Raw genomic sequence first — 16,831 nt, 5'->3', positions numbered from 1 at the left:
AGTAGCTTGCTTTCATATTTTGGCTATTGTAAATAATGCTGCAATGAACATAGGGACATTGCACACCTTTTTAAAAAAATCCACTCAAAAACCCAGCAATGTCATATTGATTTTCCAACTCTTAGAAAATTTTTCTTAAAAATGTATTAAACTAGATTATTTCTTTAATAAACACCTTACACAGAGCCCCAGATCATGTGATGTTATGGTCTTAACATTCTGGGCTCTGCTGCCTGGGAATCACAGGAGGCCTAAGAGCTCAATTCTACAGCAGTATCTATCTGTGACATAAAAAGGGCAGGCAAATTCTTAAAAGCACATTGGATTCACTTAAGGTTCTTTTAAAATCTTTCCTGAGCCTCATTGAGAGAAATTCTGTTCAATGTCTGGAGTGGGTCCCTGACACCACTATTTTTATCTAATGATAAGTAATGTTATTGCAAATCAGTGGTTTTCAAACGAGTCGTTAACCTTGACAGGTAACGTGTGACAAGTATGTGCGGTCTCTGCCAGCACCACATTTTAGGAAGAGAGAACTGATATTGACCTAAGGAGTATTGGTGGAGGGGGTATTAGATTTGTAAATAGTGACTCTGCTTTCTTCCATGGGATTTCCAGTTTTAAATTTAAAGTCAAGTCTCATACACCATATATAATTCTCGAAATTTTTTCTGGGCTCTACACTTGATGACATTTGAAACTTGTACACACGTGCATTCTTCTTTCTAAAATCCCACGCGAATGCAGAGTAGGGATGGGGAGTCTGGCGCGGCTGCGAGCGCAACACGGGCGACTCACGCCGCAAGAGACCTGTAAGAACTCGCGAGGACCTTCGGGCGCCCAGAGCTCGCGGTGCACCCCGGAGCTCCAGGTGAGCAGTAGGCGCGCCCGCCCGCCCAGCACGAGAAGCCGGCGGAGTTTTTAACATTTCCAAACTTGCAGCAGCTGGAGACACCTAAACGCCCGCATGCCCCTCTGCGGAGCGGTCTGGACCTCATCAGCGGCCGGAGCCATAGCAGAGATGAGGACACACTTCCAAGCTAGCAGTGACTAAGACGACCCATACAGCCAGATGTGCCTCTAAACCCCGCGCGACGGGAGCGCCGTGTAGCCCAGGTGCGCCGGCGGCAGAGGCGGTGGGGCCGCGCGTCTCGGCCCCGCCTAAGAGGGACCGTGCGGCTTCTGAGTGGGCTGGCGGGACGTCAGTCAGGCTATGGGGCAAGGCCTGTGTGCGCCCGCCCCCTGGCCGGGCTATAATGACTGGTCGGCCCTGCGGCCGCGGGCGGGTGGAGGTGCGCGCCTGTGCCGGGGTGAGGTTGCGGGCGCGCGCGCGCGCGCGCGGCCGGGGCAGTGGGGCAGCTGCTGCAGCTGCCCGTCGGCGGCGGCGGGTGGTGGAGACTAGCGGCGGGAGAGAGGGGCGGGCGGCGGGATGGAGGGCACCCGAGGTTTCCCGTGTTCCGGTTACACTAACTCCCGAAGGTGCTGCTTCCAACTTTTACCTCCTTAAGTAGGGAGCGGTAGTGTCAGGAGACTTGACACCAGAGTACTGTGCCGGAGCCAGTACGGTCCACACCAGTCCCCCACCCCCCACCCCCCGCCCTTCTCTGTTCTCAGCTTTATTATCATTTTTATTCATCTCTAGAACATGGACTTCGCCCGCCTCTGGCTAGGGCTGCTGCTGCCTTTGGTAGCTGCGCTGGATTTCAGCTACCACCACCAGGAAGAGATGGAAGCGTTTTTGAAGAGTGTTGCCCAAAACTACAGTTCTATCACTCACTTACACAGTATTGGGAAATCTGTGAAAGGTAGGGTCCGTCTCCTGCACTTTTCTAAACCCTTAGTCCTCGCTTTCATTCATTGAATACGCCTTAGCTTCGTGCCCACTCTCTGTGAAGCTACTCAGAGGGGCTCCAAATGGATACACCAGTGTCTTGCTTGTTGGTTGTTCTCTGCTTATGTGTGTTGTGTTGTTTTGTTAGGGGAGTAGTGGTAGGAAGACCTGATTTTTTACTAAGCGTCTCCGCTGTCATTGAAGTCCTATGAGTTAATGGCGGGGGTGTGTGTGTGTGTGTGTTTGGATCTTGCAGACATTGGTTGCCTGGAATGTGTATTTTAGTTCCTTTTCTAAATAAACTTCTGCCAAGGAAGTTCATTTATCCATCTCAGGTTTCCCTTTTTGTTGACCTCTTTAAATATGATTCAGACTGTTAGTATCATTTTTTCAGGTCTTTTAAAAATTAAAATAGTGCAGTTCTCTTGGTGAAATTGCTATGTCATGTATAATTAGCCCTATGGTTTAAAGTTATGGCAAAACCATCACTTTTCAAGTTTCTCTTAAATAGTACAGTTCTGTTGGTAAGATTTGAGTCGTGTATAATTAGCCCAAATGCTTAAAATTATGCAAAAAAAGTGGCTCAGATAGTGTTAAAGGCTGTTTTAAAAATTATTTATTTGAATAAGACAATTGCTGGATAATGTATGTTAACAGTGATTGATAATGCTTTTGGCATTTTCACGTTTATTGTTTAATTGCTTTATTGTAATTTAGAAACTATATTAAGTATGAACATATAACTATGTTGTATTAAGTAGTTCTCACTTTTATAGATGGAGAATTCGATCATAGAGAAATTATTTTGCCTACGATCACCCAGATGGTGAGTTTTTAAATCAGATTGGCACTCAGATCACTACCTCAAGGCTTAGACATTTGGAGGCAAAGCAAATAATTTTATCATATATTATTTCTTAATCTTCTTTTTTGGTACCCACAAAGAAATTACCAGAAAACTTAATGCTTAAATCTAGTTTTGTCAAGCTTATGCAGTTTGGATCTCAACAGTTTATAAGGTGAGTTCAAACCCTACCTGGGTTCTGAGCTTTTCAGCCAATAGGGAGTCTGTTAATTACCATATTTATATTCTTTCCCAAAAAATTAAAGTCAGGGTTTTTATATTAAAGAAGTATTACATAAATTTACTTATGTGCAATGCATAAGTGTATATGTGTATAATAGTACCTTTGTTTTTAAACAACATTGTCAAAGAACTGGTGCCAGTTTTACTCTATATTGCTCTCTAATCCAAACTTAAAGAGGTTGGATGTGTGAGAAATCATATCTTGAATCAGCATATGTATTCAGCCTTTTGAATCATTTCCCCCTAAGGCTAGAGAAGAACAATTTTAAAAGATCGAAGAATGCTAATTATGTTAATAAAGGAAATGTAGAACACAACTAGCTTGAGTTATTGTTCACTCATCATTTAAACCACAAGATGATGAGGATGTTGTTAATTTTAAGTACTTAAATGATTTGGTAAGTTTTTATTTTTTTAATCACATAGTACTCGTGAAAGAAAGCTGAGGACTCTCAATGTGAACCAGCTCTTATGATCTATCCTGCATAATATCGGACAACAGGAATAGTGAAGGTCAGCAGGCTTTTTTTTTTTTTTTAAACCTTGTATCACTCCTATGATACAGGACTGAGGAGTTATCGTGTAAAAATAAAATCTGACACTAGTAGTCAAATGTTTGCATTGAGTTGTTCTGAATAATTATTCAGATTAAGAAAAATCCCAAATCTGCTATTCAGTTCCAAGTGATAGGTTAAACTGCACACTGGTAGCTGGGAGTCAGTTGCCAGAGTATTTGCATGTTAGCATGAGCATCAAAAGACAATGCCCCTTTGTTGGCACTCTTTTCACTAGATAGGCGATTTTCCCCAGCCAACCTGCTCTCTAGTGTAAGATAACTTTGCTTAGCAAACTGGACTTATCGTATGTGTTCTTTTCCTTTTTTTTTTTTTTTTTTTTTGTTAAGAACGTGGGCAACCTACCCACTAGGGAAGAAAGTAATATTCCTATCTTGCCAAATGCATTTTTAATTTTTGTAAATGCATATCACATTTTCATTGTTGTAATCATGGATTCTATTCTGCTTTTTTCCCTGATTCACATTATTTCACTACATATTTCCATGAGTTGACAAAGTCTGCAGATATGAATTGGTTGCTATGTAATATTTTATCCTCTTGATTATCTGAATTTTCTTAGTCTTTCACCACTCTGGGGCAAATCTGTATAGTTACTGATCTTTGTTATAAACAGAGATGCTATAAAACCGTCAATACATGTTATGATAATCACCTATTATATTTGATGATTTTCAGTTTTTTATTTTGAAGTGTTATAAACCCACACAAAAGTTGAGCACATGTTTACTCAGCCATAGTAGACTGACCATATTTCAGTTGAGTCTTTTCGAGGGAACCCCACTATGTGATGACATTGTAAAGAAAATCTATGTGAAATGAAAAGCAACTCAAAAAAAAAAAACCTGACAAATGAGAAAAATCAGTAAAAGTGTAGTGTTCATGTATTCATTCATTCATTCATTTCTCTATCCAATCAATTAAGGAAGCACCTCTTTTTTTTTTTTTACTCTTAGCTCTTTGTATAGCAAGATGGTTGGTACATATTCAGTGATTTATATCTGTTTGTTTAATGGATTGAATATTTGCTGAGCAAAAGCTGTGGGAAGCAAGCAAAGATGTTCCCTGCCATCAAGTAGCCTGAAAATACAAATGTATTTATTGTGGATTTCTCCAGCTTAGCTCTTCACATCCCAAAAAATTCATTCTAGGACCACTTAAAATGAGATTTTCTACCATCTGTGTTTTAAGAATCTCGACTTGCCTTCTGCTAAGTCTAATTTTTATCCGAATGAGGAAGGTTACAAATGGCAAGGGGCAGATAATAAAAATCTCTTATCAAATGTTTTCCAAGTATTAGATGTTTTAACACATTATTTCAATCTTAACTCAAAGTAGGCTTTATCATCATTTATAGAACAGGTGAAATGAGTCACGGAGTTTAATTAACTTGCTGAAGATCACATAGCTGATAAGTGTTTGAGGGAGGATTCAAACTTAGATTCTCCTATTTCTCAGGCACATCTTTTTTTCTATAAAGCAGCAGCTTAAATTGGTTGTAGATGGTTACACGGAGATTGAGGTTGTTAGTGGAGAGTTTCAGGGTCATGGTTTGGGCCCCTTTGATCTGAAAGTATAACTTCTGCCACGTATCTGTAGCTGTGTTATCAATTACAGTACCCCTTATCCACTTGGCTGATGAACAGTTGAAATGAGGCTAGACCAAATTGAAATGTCCTAAAGTGACTGAAGACAATACAAAGAAGTAAAATATTCCATTACTATTTTACTATTATGTTGAAATGATAACATTTTAGATATATAGGTTAAATAAGAAATACTTAAAAATTAATTTCATCTGTTCCTTTTACTTTTGTTAATGTAGTTATGGCTACTAGAATATTTTAAGTTATATGTATGACTTGTATATTTTGAGGGCTATGCTGACCTAGAGAGGAATTTGTTATTAGTAATTTTTTTTTCCTGAGTACAAAAGGAATTTAAGTTCATTCAGAAAATTTAGAAAATAGAGCAAAGCACCAAGAAGAAAATTAAAATCTCTCCATCCAAAGGAAACATTTAGTGGATTGGAATCACTATAAGCACTATTTCGTGCCTCCCCCACCTCTCCACTGAGCCAAATATCTCGTTTGCCCATGCAAACATGTTCTAAAACTTGATTTTTAATGCCTGCTTTGTGCCCTATCAATGGATATACTATTGTTTACTTTACTCACACTCCACTGATGGACATTTAGTTTGTATCTAAAATTTTCCTGTTATAAACAGTGCCATAGTGAACATCTTCATAGCTGAGACTGGAAAAGTTGTCAGAGCACATACTCTGGAACCACAGTGCCCAAGTTCAAATTCTAGATTCTCTACTTTGTCCCGCTGTGACCCTGGGTTGTTAAAATAATTCCTGGCACATAGTGAGTGCTACGTAAGAGCTGCTATTAGGGATACATTTCCAAAAAACAAATTACTAGGCCTTAGGCAGTTTTATATATTTGATACATGTAACCAAATGGCCTTCCAAAAGACTATTGATTTATAATTTCATGAGATATGTATGCTAAGAAAAAAACAGCTCTTCTGAATCTTATACTAGTCACAAATCAGTACTGGAATTAGTGGTTTGAAAGATTACTATAGGATTTGTCAAAGGATACAAAGTTTCGATTGTACAAGATGGATACGTCCTAGAGATCACCGTAAATCATAGATAATAATACTGTAATATACTTAAAATTTTGCTAAGAGGATAGATCTTATGTTGAGACAATGATGATAAAGGATCACTGTGTTATCAATTTTTCATTGTTGTGTTTAAAGTATATGAGAGAATTTATTTCTCATGCTTTTTCCTCAAGGACTCTCACCTTCATATATTCATTCAGCAGATATTTATTTAATTCCTCTGCCAGGAGTCTTTATACAATTTCTAATCAGGAATCTCCCCAGAACTGGCTTAGATTCCTGCCCCAAAGATGCATGTACTGTGTCCACATACATAGATCTCTTATTGTCTCCTGTCCTTGACTTGGGTAGATTTTGGTTTTTTGGCTGGCGATCTGCCCTTAGGGGGTGGGGGGGACATTGTGTCTTAAATTTTGCCACATATTTAGTTTTCTGTCACACTGTTCATTTCTCAAGTGTGATCATAAAGCCAGTTTGCTTGAGATCCTATATAAAATGCTCTTTGTGATGTAAAAGAAGGGGACTTATTGAGGACTATCAAGAAAATCACTAAAATCTAGGAATATAGGAATAATACTTATTTGTGATTTAAAGTTATATTGGTTTAGCAAGTCTTTCTCCTTCTTTAACTTGAAATGCAAAGTTTTCTTCTGAAACATCTTCTGGATATCAGCCTTGTTTTATAACCAGAGTTTTTTTTAAAGACACTGCCTTTTTTTGTAATAAGAAAATGATTTAGATTTCCCCTATGTTTGTAGTGTATTTCAAAAGAGAAAACTGAAACAGAATATCCTAAAAGTAACACAGAATTGTACTCTGCTTCTTATATATAGTAACAAATTTTATTCCAAATCTCAAATATATCTAAACAAATACTCTAGGGGTTAGTGACATTTGAAACTTTTAAAAAAATGACAGCCAACATCAAGTGGATTTTACTATTTACCTGGCACTTTACGTATGTTTCATTTAATCACTCTAACAATGGTATGAAATACCATGATTATCCCCCAATTTACCTGCAAAGAATTGAGATTGAATGAATTGTCCATCGTTTGTAAAGGACGTGAGTAATTTGAAGCAGTCATTCTTATGCCAAATAGTGAATAAACCCTTAAACCTCTTTGCTTTAGGGAAAAGTTTCTCCAGTTAACCTTTTTCTCCGTTATTGTCGCCTACCCTCTCCTCCTACACATCTTGCCCCTAACCCCTGTGATTCTGACAAAGTTGACAAACATTCTCTATCATCCAAGAAAGGCCTATATTAAATGTTTTTTATGTGCTGAGTGATCTGTGGAATTCCTTCATTTCTGTATTCCACTTTTATCTAAAGCAGTTTGAATTCTATTTTTTGGCGTAGACTTAAAAAAATTTTTTTTCTATATGCCAAAATTCTTTGATTATGAGACAAAAGAAGGTTGAGATCCTGGCTTGCACACTTACAAGACACCCGACCACCAAACTGCCATCTCCTGAGTTGAGAACAGTGGTTCTCATTAAGAGAAGTAGCCCCCCCTAGAGGGAATTTTGGAAAATGAGGGAGTTGTAGGCCATAACTTAAACATCTTTGGGGTGGGAAGGGCCTTCTGATGCATCCTCCTGATCTTGTTAGCAATGTTCAGAACGGTCATGCACAATGAAAACTTGTCCCCCATATTTTCTAATGCCCTACATAGGTTAAAGACAAGCTTACAATGATCTGAGCTCTGTTTTTCATACCAACAAAAAATACTTTTTCCTACAATTTTAATATATATTGAACTTTTCAAGAATGTAACTATAGATAAATTGAGGGAAAATTTCATTTTGTTTCTCTCTGAACTTGACTGAGAGATATTTCACATTCATAAAATCCTGACACCAGTGACTACACAGCTGAATTAGTCTGCATTTGTAATAGATGCATTCACTGTACTCAACTACAATCTGCCTTCTTTATCTGTGGTTTCCACATTCAACCAAACACAGATCAAAAACATTTGAAAAAAAAGTTACATTGTTGCAGATGAGGATGTGAGCATCCTCGAATTTTGGTATCCACAGGGGTCCAGCAACCGATCACCCATGGATTTAGAGGGATAGCTATAAAGGTATAAGCATCTGACTGTTTCATGATGTCGCCTCTTGGATCATGCCCAAGTTTTTATATACTGATGCCATATTTTATTATAAGTTGCTTTCCTTTTATTTTTTTTCTATATACACTTTGAATATTAAGTTGGTCTTTTTGAAATTCTGTATATAAATGTTATATTTTCTATTAATTTAATGCCAGCATGGTAAAGGCGGAGCTGCAAAATATTGGACATGAAAAGAGTTATAGACTGATAGGATTAGGAACTGTTAGTCTAAAATCACAGAGAGCTGATAAGGACCCACTTCAAATTTATGTAGCAGCATCTAAAAGGTGTTTGGTTTTCGTTCCTAGTCAGTGAATATGTGTGTCTGGAGGTAACACTGTGGTGACAGCAGTATATAGAGTTGAGAGATAACTGCCATTAGCTCTGTTTCCTTCTTTCAGTTTGTATGTTTAGAATGTCCCCTTCTCTAAGAATGCAAAGTATAAAAAGAATCTTAAAGTAAAATTTTTAAAAAATATATCAAATATCAACATGCATTTGGGTTAGAGGAAGGGAATTAAATCTTCCTATGGAGTGACTAGCTCCTTAGCAATTCAATGTAATACAATATAATTGTCTGCTGAGAGGTTAGGAAGTCCTAATTTAAGTTTGTGTTAAAATAAAACAGACATGAGTTGCACATTAAAAAATGTTTCTCATCTCTGAATGTCAGATGTTTAAATTAAAGTACAACTAATCTGTTCTGTGAACTTTCACATACATAACTTTGTCAAGCTCCATGGGGAGGGCTTAGCCTTCACTGCATCGAGGGAAAGTGCCGCCAACTTCAAACAAGTTGCCCTCAAATTGGCTCCACAGACTTATCATGAATTTACCCAGAGCCGAAGATAACGGCCTTCCTGGTGGGGTATAAAGGTATTAACAATAGTGCTTACATATTTGGAGGGTTTAACCTATCACAGAATTCAGTAGAAGAAACCAACTAACTCTTCTATTTGTTTAAAGAGTTTTCAATTAGTTGCTTTCCCAGTTTTTAAATTTTTCTGACAGGAATCTCTCTGAAGAAATTAGAACCACACTTAGGGAGCACAACCGAAGTCATGCGAACTGATGGTTACCCAGATGCATGCATAAGACTCCTTTCTAAGTGCATGGGTACGTTATGAATACAGCAGGTGAAATTTAGCAACGTCACATTTTTAGAGCAGTTATGAATGTTATAGGCCACTTGAGCATTTTATTCAGTTAACTGAGGCTTAGTTCGAAATGGTACCTCGTCCTGGAAGCCTTTTGCTAGTCTCCTGAGCAGAGTTGGAATTTCTTTGTGCTTCTCTTCCTAAGCATCTTCCAGTAGCTCTAGCTATGTTGCACCAGGAGAACAGGGACCAGGTTTTGTTCATCTTTGTATCCTAGGCCCGAATAATTGCTGTTTCAATGTGACAGGCAATCGAAGGATCAGAGCTGAAGAGCTTTTCCATGCATAGTAAATGAAAGATGAATATAAATACACTTTTATATAGTATAGTGTATATAGTATGTTATTGTGTAAGTATGTAGGATATATGATTTTATATATACATTTAGATAGTTACATATATGTGACTTTATATAATTTTATACGGTTACACATATTGTATGTATTAAGTACTTCAGTTTCTCAAGAAAATTAAATTCTTGCACTGTAACCTTTTTTTGCTAAAACTATTTTATGATAGTTAATGTGATAACTTAGAGAGGTAGAGTTAGACAACTTCATTATGCCGTAACTCCAGATAAGTGGAGGAAGAGGCAGCAGTGTAGTTATTGTTTTTCAGGCAGTAAAGGGCATAATCGAATTATTCACTGACAAGCCCAGAGTGGTTATGTTCTCCCCTTCACTCTCCCAAAATGCTAACCAAACATGTATTAAAAGAGGGTTAATATAGAATATACACACACCTCCATTAAGAAGAATTTAAGTAAATATTCCTGGTTTTATTTAAACTGCACAAGCATAATCCAAGTGTCTATTAAGAGACTGTAAAAAGAGAACAGATCATGTGATGAAGCTAACACCCAACCCCCCAAAAAAGTTGAGCACAGATTTGAACACCCTCAATTTTAAGTGTCTTTTTTCCCCTCCATCCTCAGGAATGTTGTACAGATTTAAGATGCAAGCATTCGACATGTTTAATTATTCTTGTAGTGAGTGGTTCAGAAAAGAACAATTTTTGGAAATACACAGATAGATAGACTATTGAAGGTATCTTAACTTTAATTTTTAGTTCCTATTAAATATTCATTCCCTTGCCAATTATTGGTAATTCAGTTGAGACCAACCATTAAAATGCTTTTAAAGGCGGGTATTCACTCTTGTGAAAGTGTAGACACCTGGGAACATATGGGAAACACATCATTTTAATGTGGCAATTTCACAGGAGTTTTCTCATTTTTAGTTAGAAAGATTTATTTACCCCTTAATACCAGGTACACATGGAGTTAAATTTCAGATAAAGGTTGTTCAACTAAGGAACACATTTTATTGTTCTCGCTTACTTTTAGGGGCTCAGGTGAATAATCTTACTGACCTAGAGATAACCTAGAGATAAACTTAGCTGATTTATCATTTGTTTGGTAAGTTCCTTCTTATTTAAGATAAACTGGGAAATACAACATTCTTACCTTAAAATTTTGCTGGGCTTGGTCATCTTTTGAGTTTTAAGAACATGTACTTCTAAATGTACCTACGAAGCGTGTTTTCAGACTACAGCATACTCTGATTCAAAGTGTAGAAGCCGGTGGTGAGTGCAAAGGCCTGAAGATGGAAAGGGCTCTGCCTTGTTCTAAGAATAGAAACGAGACCAGTAAAGCTGAAACACCAGGAGCAAGTGGAGAGTAGTCTTGGATGAATTTGGAGAGGTGTGCAGGGGACAGTTCATAGAGAGCCTTACAAGCCAGTTCAAACATGGAGAGTTTGAATTCTGTTCCGAGAATAGAATTGAAGGGTTTGAAGCAGAATGGTGTGATCCGATGTAGGGTTGAAGAAAGATAACTATGGCTGCCGAATACAGAATTACTTAGAAAGGGGCAAGTATAGAAGCAGAGCGGATATCCAATTACAATCAGGCAAATGTTGATGATGGTGATTTCGATTAGAAATGGAGAAAAGTGAAAGGGTCAGAGATTTGTTTTGGAAGTAAAATCAACACCACTTGCTAATAGGTTGGGAGAGGAGTGGGAAGAAATCAGGAAATAATAAAAAACCCAGGATGACCTTTATGTTTTATGCTTGGGCAACCAAGTGTCTGAGGTAAAATCAAGAGCTCTGATATAGATAATTTTTTTAAATAAGTTTGAAATCCTTAGTGGGTATGTCCAGTAGACAGCTGGGTATGTATGTGGAGTTCAGGGGAGAGGTTTGGCTGTGGAAATAAACTTGAGAGTCATCAACATACAGATGGTATTGAAACCCATGGCACTAATGAAATAATCTAACAAGAGAGTAGAGATAAAAGAAGGCCAGAATAAAGCTGTAGGACACTATACCATTTAGAATCCGGTAGAGATAGAAGCTAGCAAAGGAGATAGAAAATCAGTAATGAGGTAGGAGGGAAATGAAAAGTGGTGTCATAGACATTGAAGAAGGGCAGCAGTTCAAGAAGGAGGCTGTTTTGGAGTCCCAGGACCACCCACTAGTGAATTGCTAGAAGGATTCATGACTCAAAAGTCATAATCACAGCTAAGAGTTATTAAGCAAAGGATACAGTGCAGGAATAGAAAGATAATGATATATATATATATATATGAAAAGACGAGAGAGGTCAGTGTAGGCTTTCTTGTCCTCCCTCAGTGAGGACCCTACAGATAGATGCATGTTCCTTTCCAACTGTGAACTGTACCTCTGCTGAGGGGAGCTGGTCACATTGCTGTGTGACCAGCCAGGGTACAAACCAGTGCACATTATGAATCTTCATATTTACTTTAAACAATGCTTTCGGCTTGATACATCCTGACCTACTGACTTTGGAATACAAAATAACATTATTAATTAGTGAACATTTCAGAAATTTAGTGGTCAGTTTGGTCAAGGGTCATTACTGTGACTGCAGGTGTTCCCAGAGATAAGAAGTGAGTAGAACAGACTGGCCATGTTAACTCTTTCCTCACTGAGGTCATGGTTAAGCATACTGAATGCTGCTGTGAGTGAAAACAGAGCCATAAAGTATAGTGAAGTGTCTCAAAGGATAGTTAAATTCTCTTTTTGTCTAGATGAATTAATTCAATTTATTCAGCAAACATTTATTGAATGCTTAATATAGTTTGTGGCATGTGCTGGCATATGTATATAAAGGTAAAAGACATGGTTCCTGCCCTGACAATCTGAGGGGTGGGCCAGAGGGAAGAGACATCCAATAAATACAGATGTGATTAGCCCTGTGAGCGTATATGGAGGCTGAGACCTGAGGGATAAATAGACATCAGCCAGGTAGCCAGGCGAAAGGGACAAACAAGGCAATAAATAGCGCATTCACATGCCGGGTGGTGAAGGTGCGTACTGACCTCGAGGAACAAAGAAATTTAGTGTGTCTGGAGAGGGGAGAGTAAAAGGGATAGAGGAGGCAAAGCGAGCAGATCATGGAAGACCTTGTACCACTGTTAAAGACTTCTTGCTTTATCCAAGGGTAGGCATAATTACCCTAGATATTCATGACTGATTGGAAAACAACAGATTTGTTTTCTATGGTTTTCTTTAAAATTTTCTATAAAATTTCTGATAATTTTATAATTCATCTCGCATTACAATAAAGATTTCTTTTAAGAAATAAGGTCGAACAACCATTTCTGGAATTACATTCCTATTTTAGAGCTGAGAACAAATAGATTTTATAGATGGAAAATCTGGAGGATCCACAATTATATCTTGGTAACTGATAGACTTGGGTCATTAACCCAATTTGACTTTTAAAGTCATTTATGTATTTGTTCAACAAACATTTATTGAGCTGTCTATCAGAACCCGTGTGAGAGGATATGAAGAACATAACGTGGACCTTTCTCTTAAGGAACTGGGGCTTGGGAGCCTTATACACAGTCACCTTCATGGAAAAACCACTGCAACAAAGGCCTGGCCTCCAGTGTGCTTGGTAAAGTTGAGAAAGGCTTATCAGGAGAGCTGATACTTGAACAAAGCTTTGAATGTTACCAAACAGGTGAGAGGATAGGAAATCAGGCAAAGTGAATGGGAAAAGAGACTTGGAGCCAAAAGGGTGTAATGGGATGGTGCTGCAGGAAGCAGCTGGAGCCCCGGATGCTGAGGAGATGGGACTGCCCTTGTACGTATGCACAATGATAAAGACTAGATGGTAATTTCCAATGTATCTAGTATTGAGGGTGTCTTAGTTTGTGCTCGCTGGAAAATACAAAGTTTTAGAAGGATTTTGTCATTATGGTTTTGTTGTTGTTTTTTTTAAACAGATCGTTCAAAGAACAGTGATAAATAGGGAAAATATTTTGACTCACGTAACACTTCACTGAAACTGCAGTACTTGCATCCCCAAGGGAGCTATGTTTCCATAGGACATTCTGTTCTCTGTCCTTGGGAAAATGTGTTTAAAAAGGAATTAAAAGGGGTATTTGATGATTAGTAATAAAGATGGACACTTTATTGAATGGTTACTATGTACTTGCTACTTTTACAAGTTATTTTAAATCCTGGCATCAAGGAATTAGGTCATATTATCCCTGTTTTGCAAACGGGAAACTGGGGTTCAGGGAAAAGGCAACTTGCCCAGGACAACTAGAAAGCAAGAGCTGAGAACTCAAACCCAGGACTGTCAGGAGTCAAGGACCCAGTTCTTCCAGTTTTCAAATGGTCTCTAGAGGCTCCTGTTGAGGGGATACTTCATGGGTGAGGAGACAGAAGACAGCTTGGGACCCCTTCCTTAAACCAGACTAGCTCAGCTTTAATTTTTCACATTAAATTTTCACACAAGACTTTACTGTATAAAGGTTCCACAACGAGAGTTGGGTAACAAGAAAACCACTTCGTTGACCATGATACCTTTGCAAGAATAGGATATGCCATAAGCAAGGCAATGTGCCAGACTCTGTGGCGTGTGCCAAGGTGTATCAGTTCCTGCCCTTTGGATGGTAGTATTCTAGTGGGACATGTATAAGTGATGCTTTACAAAGGTTCAGAGCCCTCTGACACTGATCAAAACAAGATTGTTTCTGTCAGAAAATGTCGAATATCTTCTGTGTGTCAAGCCAAATGCTAGATGCTTGTGTAAATAAGAGAGTATCTTGGCTGATCACCTATGTATTGGCTTAGGCAAAAAAATCTCACTCTTGACCCTCCCACACCCACATCTTTACTATGCTCTGGGCAGATACAGTCTCTCTAAATATTTTGAAATGCTCAGAAACACTTCACCACGTCTGCTGATTTGCCTGGGCTCAGGAGCTCCCTCCTCACAACTAAGACTCAGATTTATGCAGATTTTGTTGATGGACAACATGGAACTAGAGAGTAGGGGGCAGAATCTAGCCATCAGGAACTTTGGGTTTTCCAACGAGCACAGACTAAGATACCTTAGATGTTAAGTCTGCAGGACCCCTGAGGGAAGATTGTGCATAAAACATCAAGCTGCCCAATTGGTAGGACAGAGTCCCCTCCCAGCGTTCTTAATGGCTGGGAGGAGAAGATGGAGGTGCAACATAGAGACACTTAAGTTGTGCTGACCATGCTGTGTATCCTGTGAATGAGACGGTCGGGTCAGACATGTAACTGGGTCATTCCTTGCCATTGGGGGCCCACTTGCTAGAGGAGAAAGCTTTTCCCGGTGTGCTAGAGATGGAGATAGAAGTAAATTAAAGAAAGAAAACAAAATAACCTTTTACATTGGGTAAATTAACAGAATCCCAGGCTGCCAAACACTGAGGCATGCTCTATCAACAGTCCAAACTATATTTCCTCTCAGGGACATATTATGAGCTGGTATAATAGTACATGTGATCTTGTGGAAAACCATTCAATATTGAGGTAGAAACTCTAGGGAAATAGCTAAAGGACTAGAGTGTTGCCTATTATGGAACAGTAACTCTCCAAGCAATTGAGTTCCAAAACATCTTAGGCTCATAGAAATCACAGTGTGATCTTAGAGGTCATAAGTGACCAATAAGAAGTGTAATAATGCCTTTTCTTATAGTCGTTCTTTTTATATTGCCATCTTTAAAACAAGGTAGCATCTGGCAGTCATTTTAAACATAGGTCAATTGACTATTTAGTCAAGTAATCTTAATTTTTAAAATCTTGGTAAGAAAGAGATTTTGGTATCAGGGATCGAAATTGAGGAACTATCAGAATAGGGGGAAATACCATATTTATACCAACGCTCATAAGTACACAGATATATTTGAAACAAAAATATGATAGCTTAATAGCAGTTAAGGATACAGACTCAGAACAGTGCAGATTACCTAGGTTCAGATCCAAGTGATGCTATTTAGAAACTGTCATCCCGAGTAAGTTTCCTGCCCTGTGTGCCTATTTCCCATTTTGTAAGTGGAAACAATAGTATTTATTTCATAGGTTGTTGAGAGGGTTAAATAAATTAATAGAGGTTAAATCCTCAGAATGTGATTGGCACATAATAAATGCTGTGGTATTATTGGATTATTTGGCAACTTGGACGCGTGACACTGACACACGCTTTGGTGTTTAAAACACTTGAAGCTGCTGTTTACCGAGGGCATTTTTGGTGTCTGGCATAAGAGAGGCAGGTTTTGTGCTTTATCTCATTGAATCTTCACAACATCCTGTAAGACAAGTACCAATAGACAACTTTAGAGATGAATTTGCCAGTGGTTAAGAAACATGACCAGGACCACAAAGCAAGAAACTGGCAGATTCAGAGCAGAACTCCCATCTGCAGGCTCCCACCACACCTGCAGGCTGACCTCATTTCTGCCAGCACACCTTGTGTGTGACCTGGGCCATACAAGTTATAGCATCCAGGCTAGACCTTGCTTTTTTCAGAAGAGGAACATAAGGCCACTGGATTAAGTGAATTTCTGAAAGTCACCCTCCACTGCGACTGTGAAGTCCAGACTAGGAAACTAGATCTAACATTAAGGCTATGTCTGTCTCTGTAAGGGTCAATTGCTTGTGGTATGTTCGGCAAAAAAAGACTCAGGATAAGCTGTCAGATACCAGATAACTGATTCTATTGGAGTCTAGCATATGTATGCCCAGACACTGAGTGACAAATTATCCTTTGCTTTTATTGGCTTGTATTTATATACTTGACAGTGTGAATGAACATAGAAAAATAAGAGTTTTTTGTTTTTCTACTTTTGCTTTGGAAAATCCACTATCTCTTTAAGAGGTTTAAAATGTGTTTAATAATAATGTAGTAATCTTAGGAAAAGACCAGCCCATATTTCTCTTTATCACTCCTTTTACTGACCCTTTAGCAGATGATTGCTTTCTATCCTATAGAGAAATGCATTTGTATAAAGTATGTATGCGGATATAGATTTACAGCATTATTTATAATAAAAAATGGAAATGATAGTCATCTAATCAATGCCATTAAATTATATACTTAAAAATGGTTAAAATGACAATGGTTTTATA

General features: G+C 38.3%; 1 protein-coding gene across 3 annotated transcripts in view; it reads left to right on the top strand.

The window, feature by feature from the left end:
• The first annotated feature begins 973 nt into the window (after nucleotides 1-973).
• The window catches only part of CPM (carboxypeptidase M), a 59,488-nt gene continuing 43,630 nt past the window's right edge, over nucleotides 974-16,831 (top strand). The window contains exons 1-2 of one of the 3 annotated variants that reach the window (XM_023520676.1): nucleotides 974-1,116; nucleotides 1,643-1,805. In XM_023520676.1, coding sequence (XP_023376444.1) covers nucleotides 1,646-1,805 — 160 coding nt within the window. In that variant the 5' untranslated portion in view covers nucleotides 974-1,116; nucleotides 1,643-1,645. Of the gene's footprint in view, nucleotides 1,117-1,250; nucleotides 1,311-1,367; nucleotides 1,480-1,642; nucleotides 1,806-16,831 lie in introns of those variants that run through there. The other 2 variants (XM_011373956.2, XM_011373964.2) reach the window with 2 other exon arrangements.

The sequence above is a fragment of the Pteropus vampyrus genome, unplaced genomic scaffold, assembly GCF_000151845.1.
Source record: "Pteropus vampyrus isolate Shadow unplaced genomic scaffold, Pvam_2.0 Scaffold9, whole genome shotgun sequence".
NCBI classification, from domain to species: domain Eukaryota; kingdom Metazoa; phylum Chordata; class Mammalia; order Chiroptera; family Pteropodidae; genus Pteropus; species Pteropus vampyrus.
The sequence above is the reverse complement of the archived record's forward strand: the minus strand, read 5'-3'. Positions and strand labels throughout refer to the sequence as shown.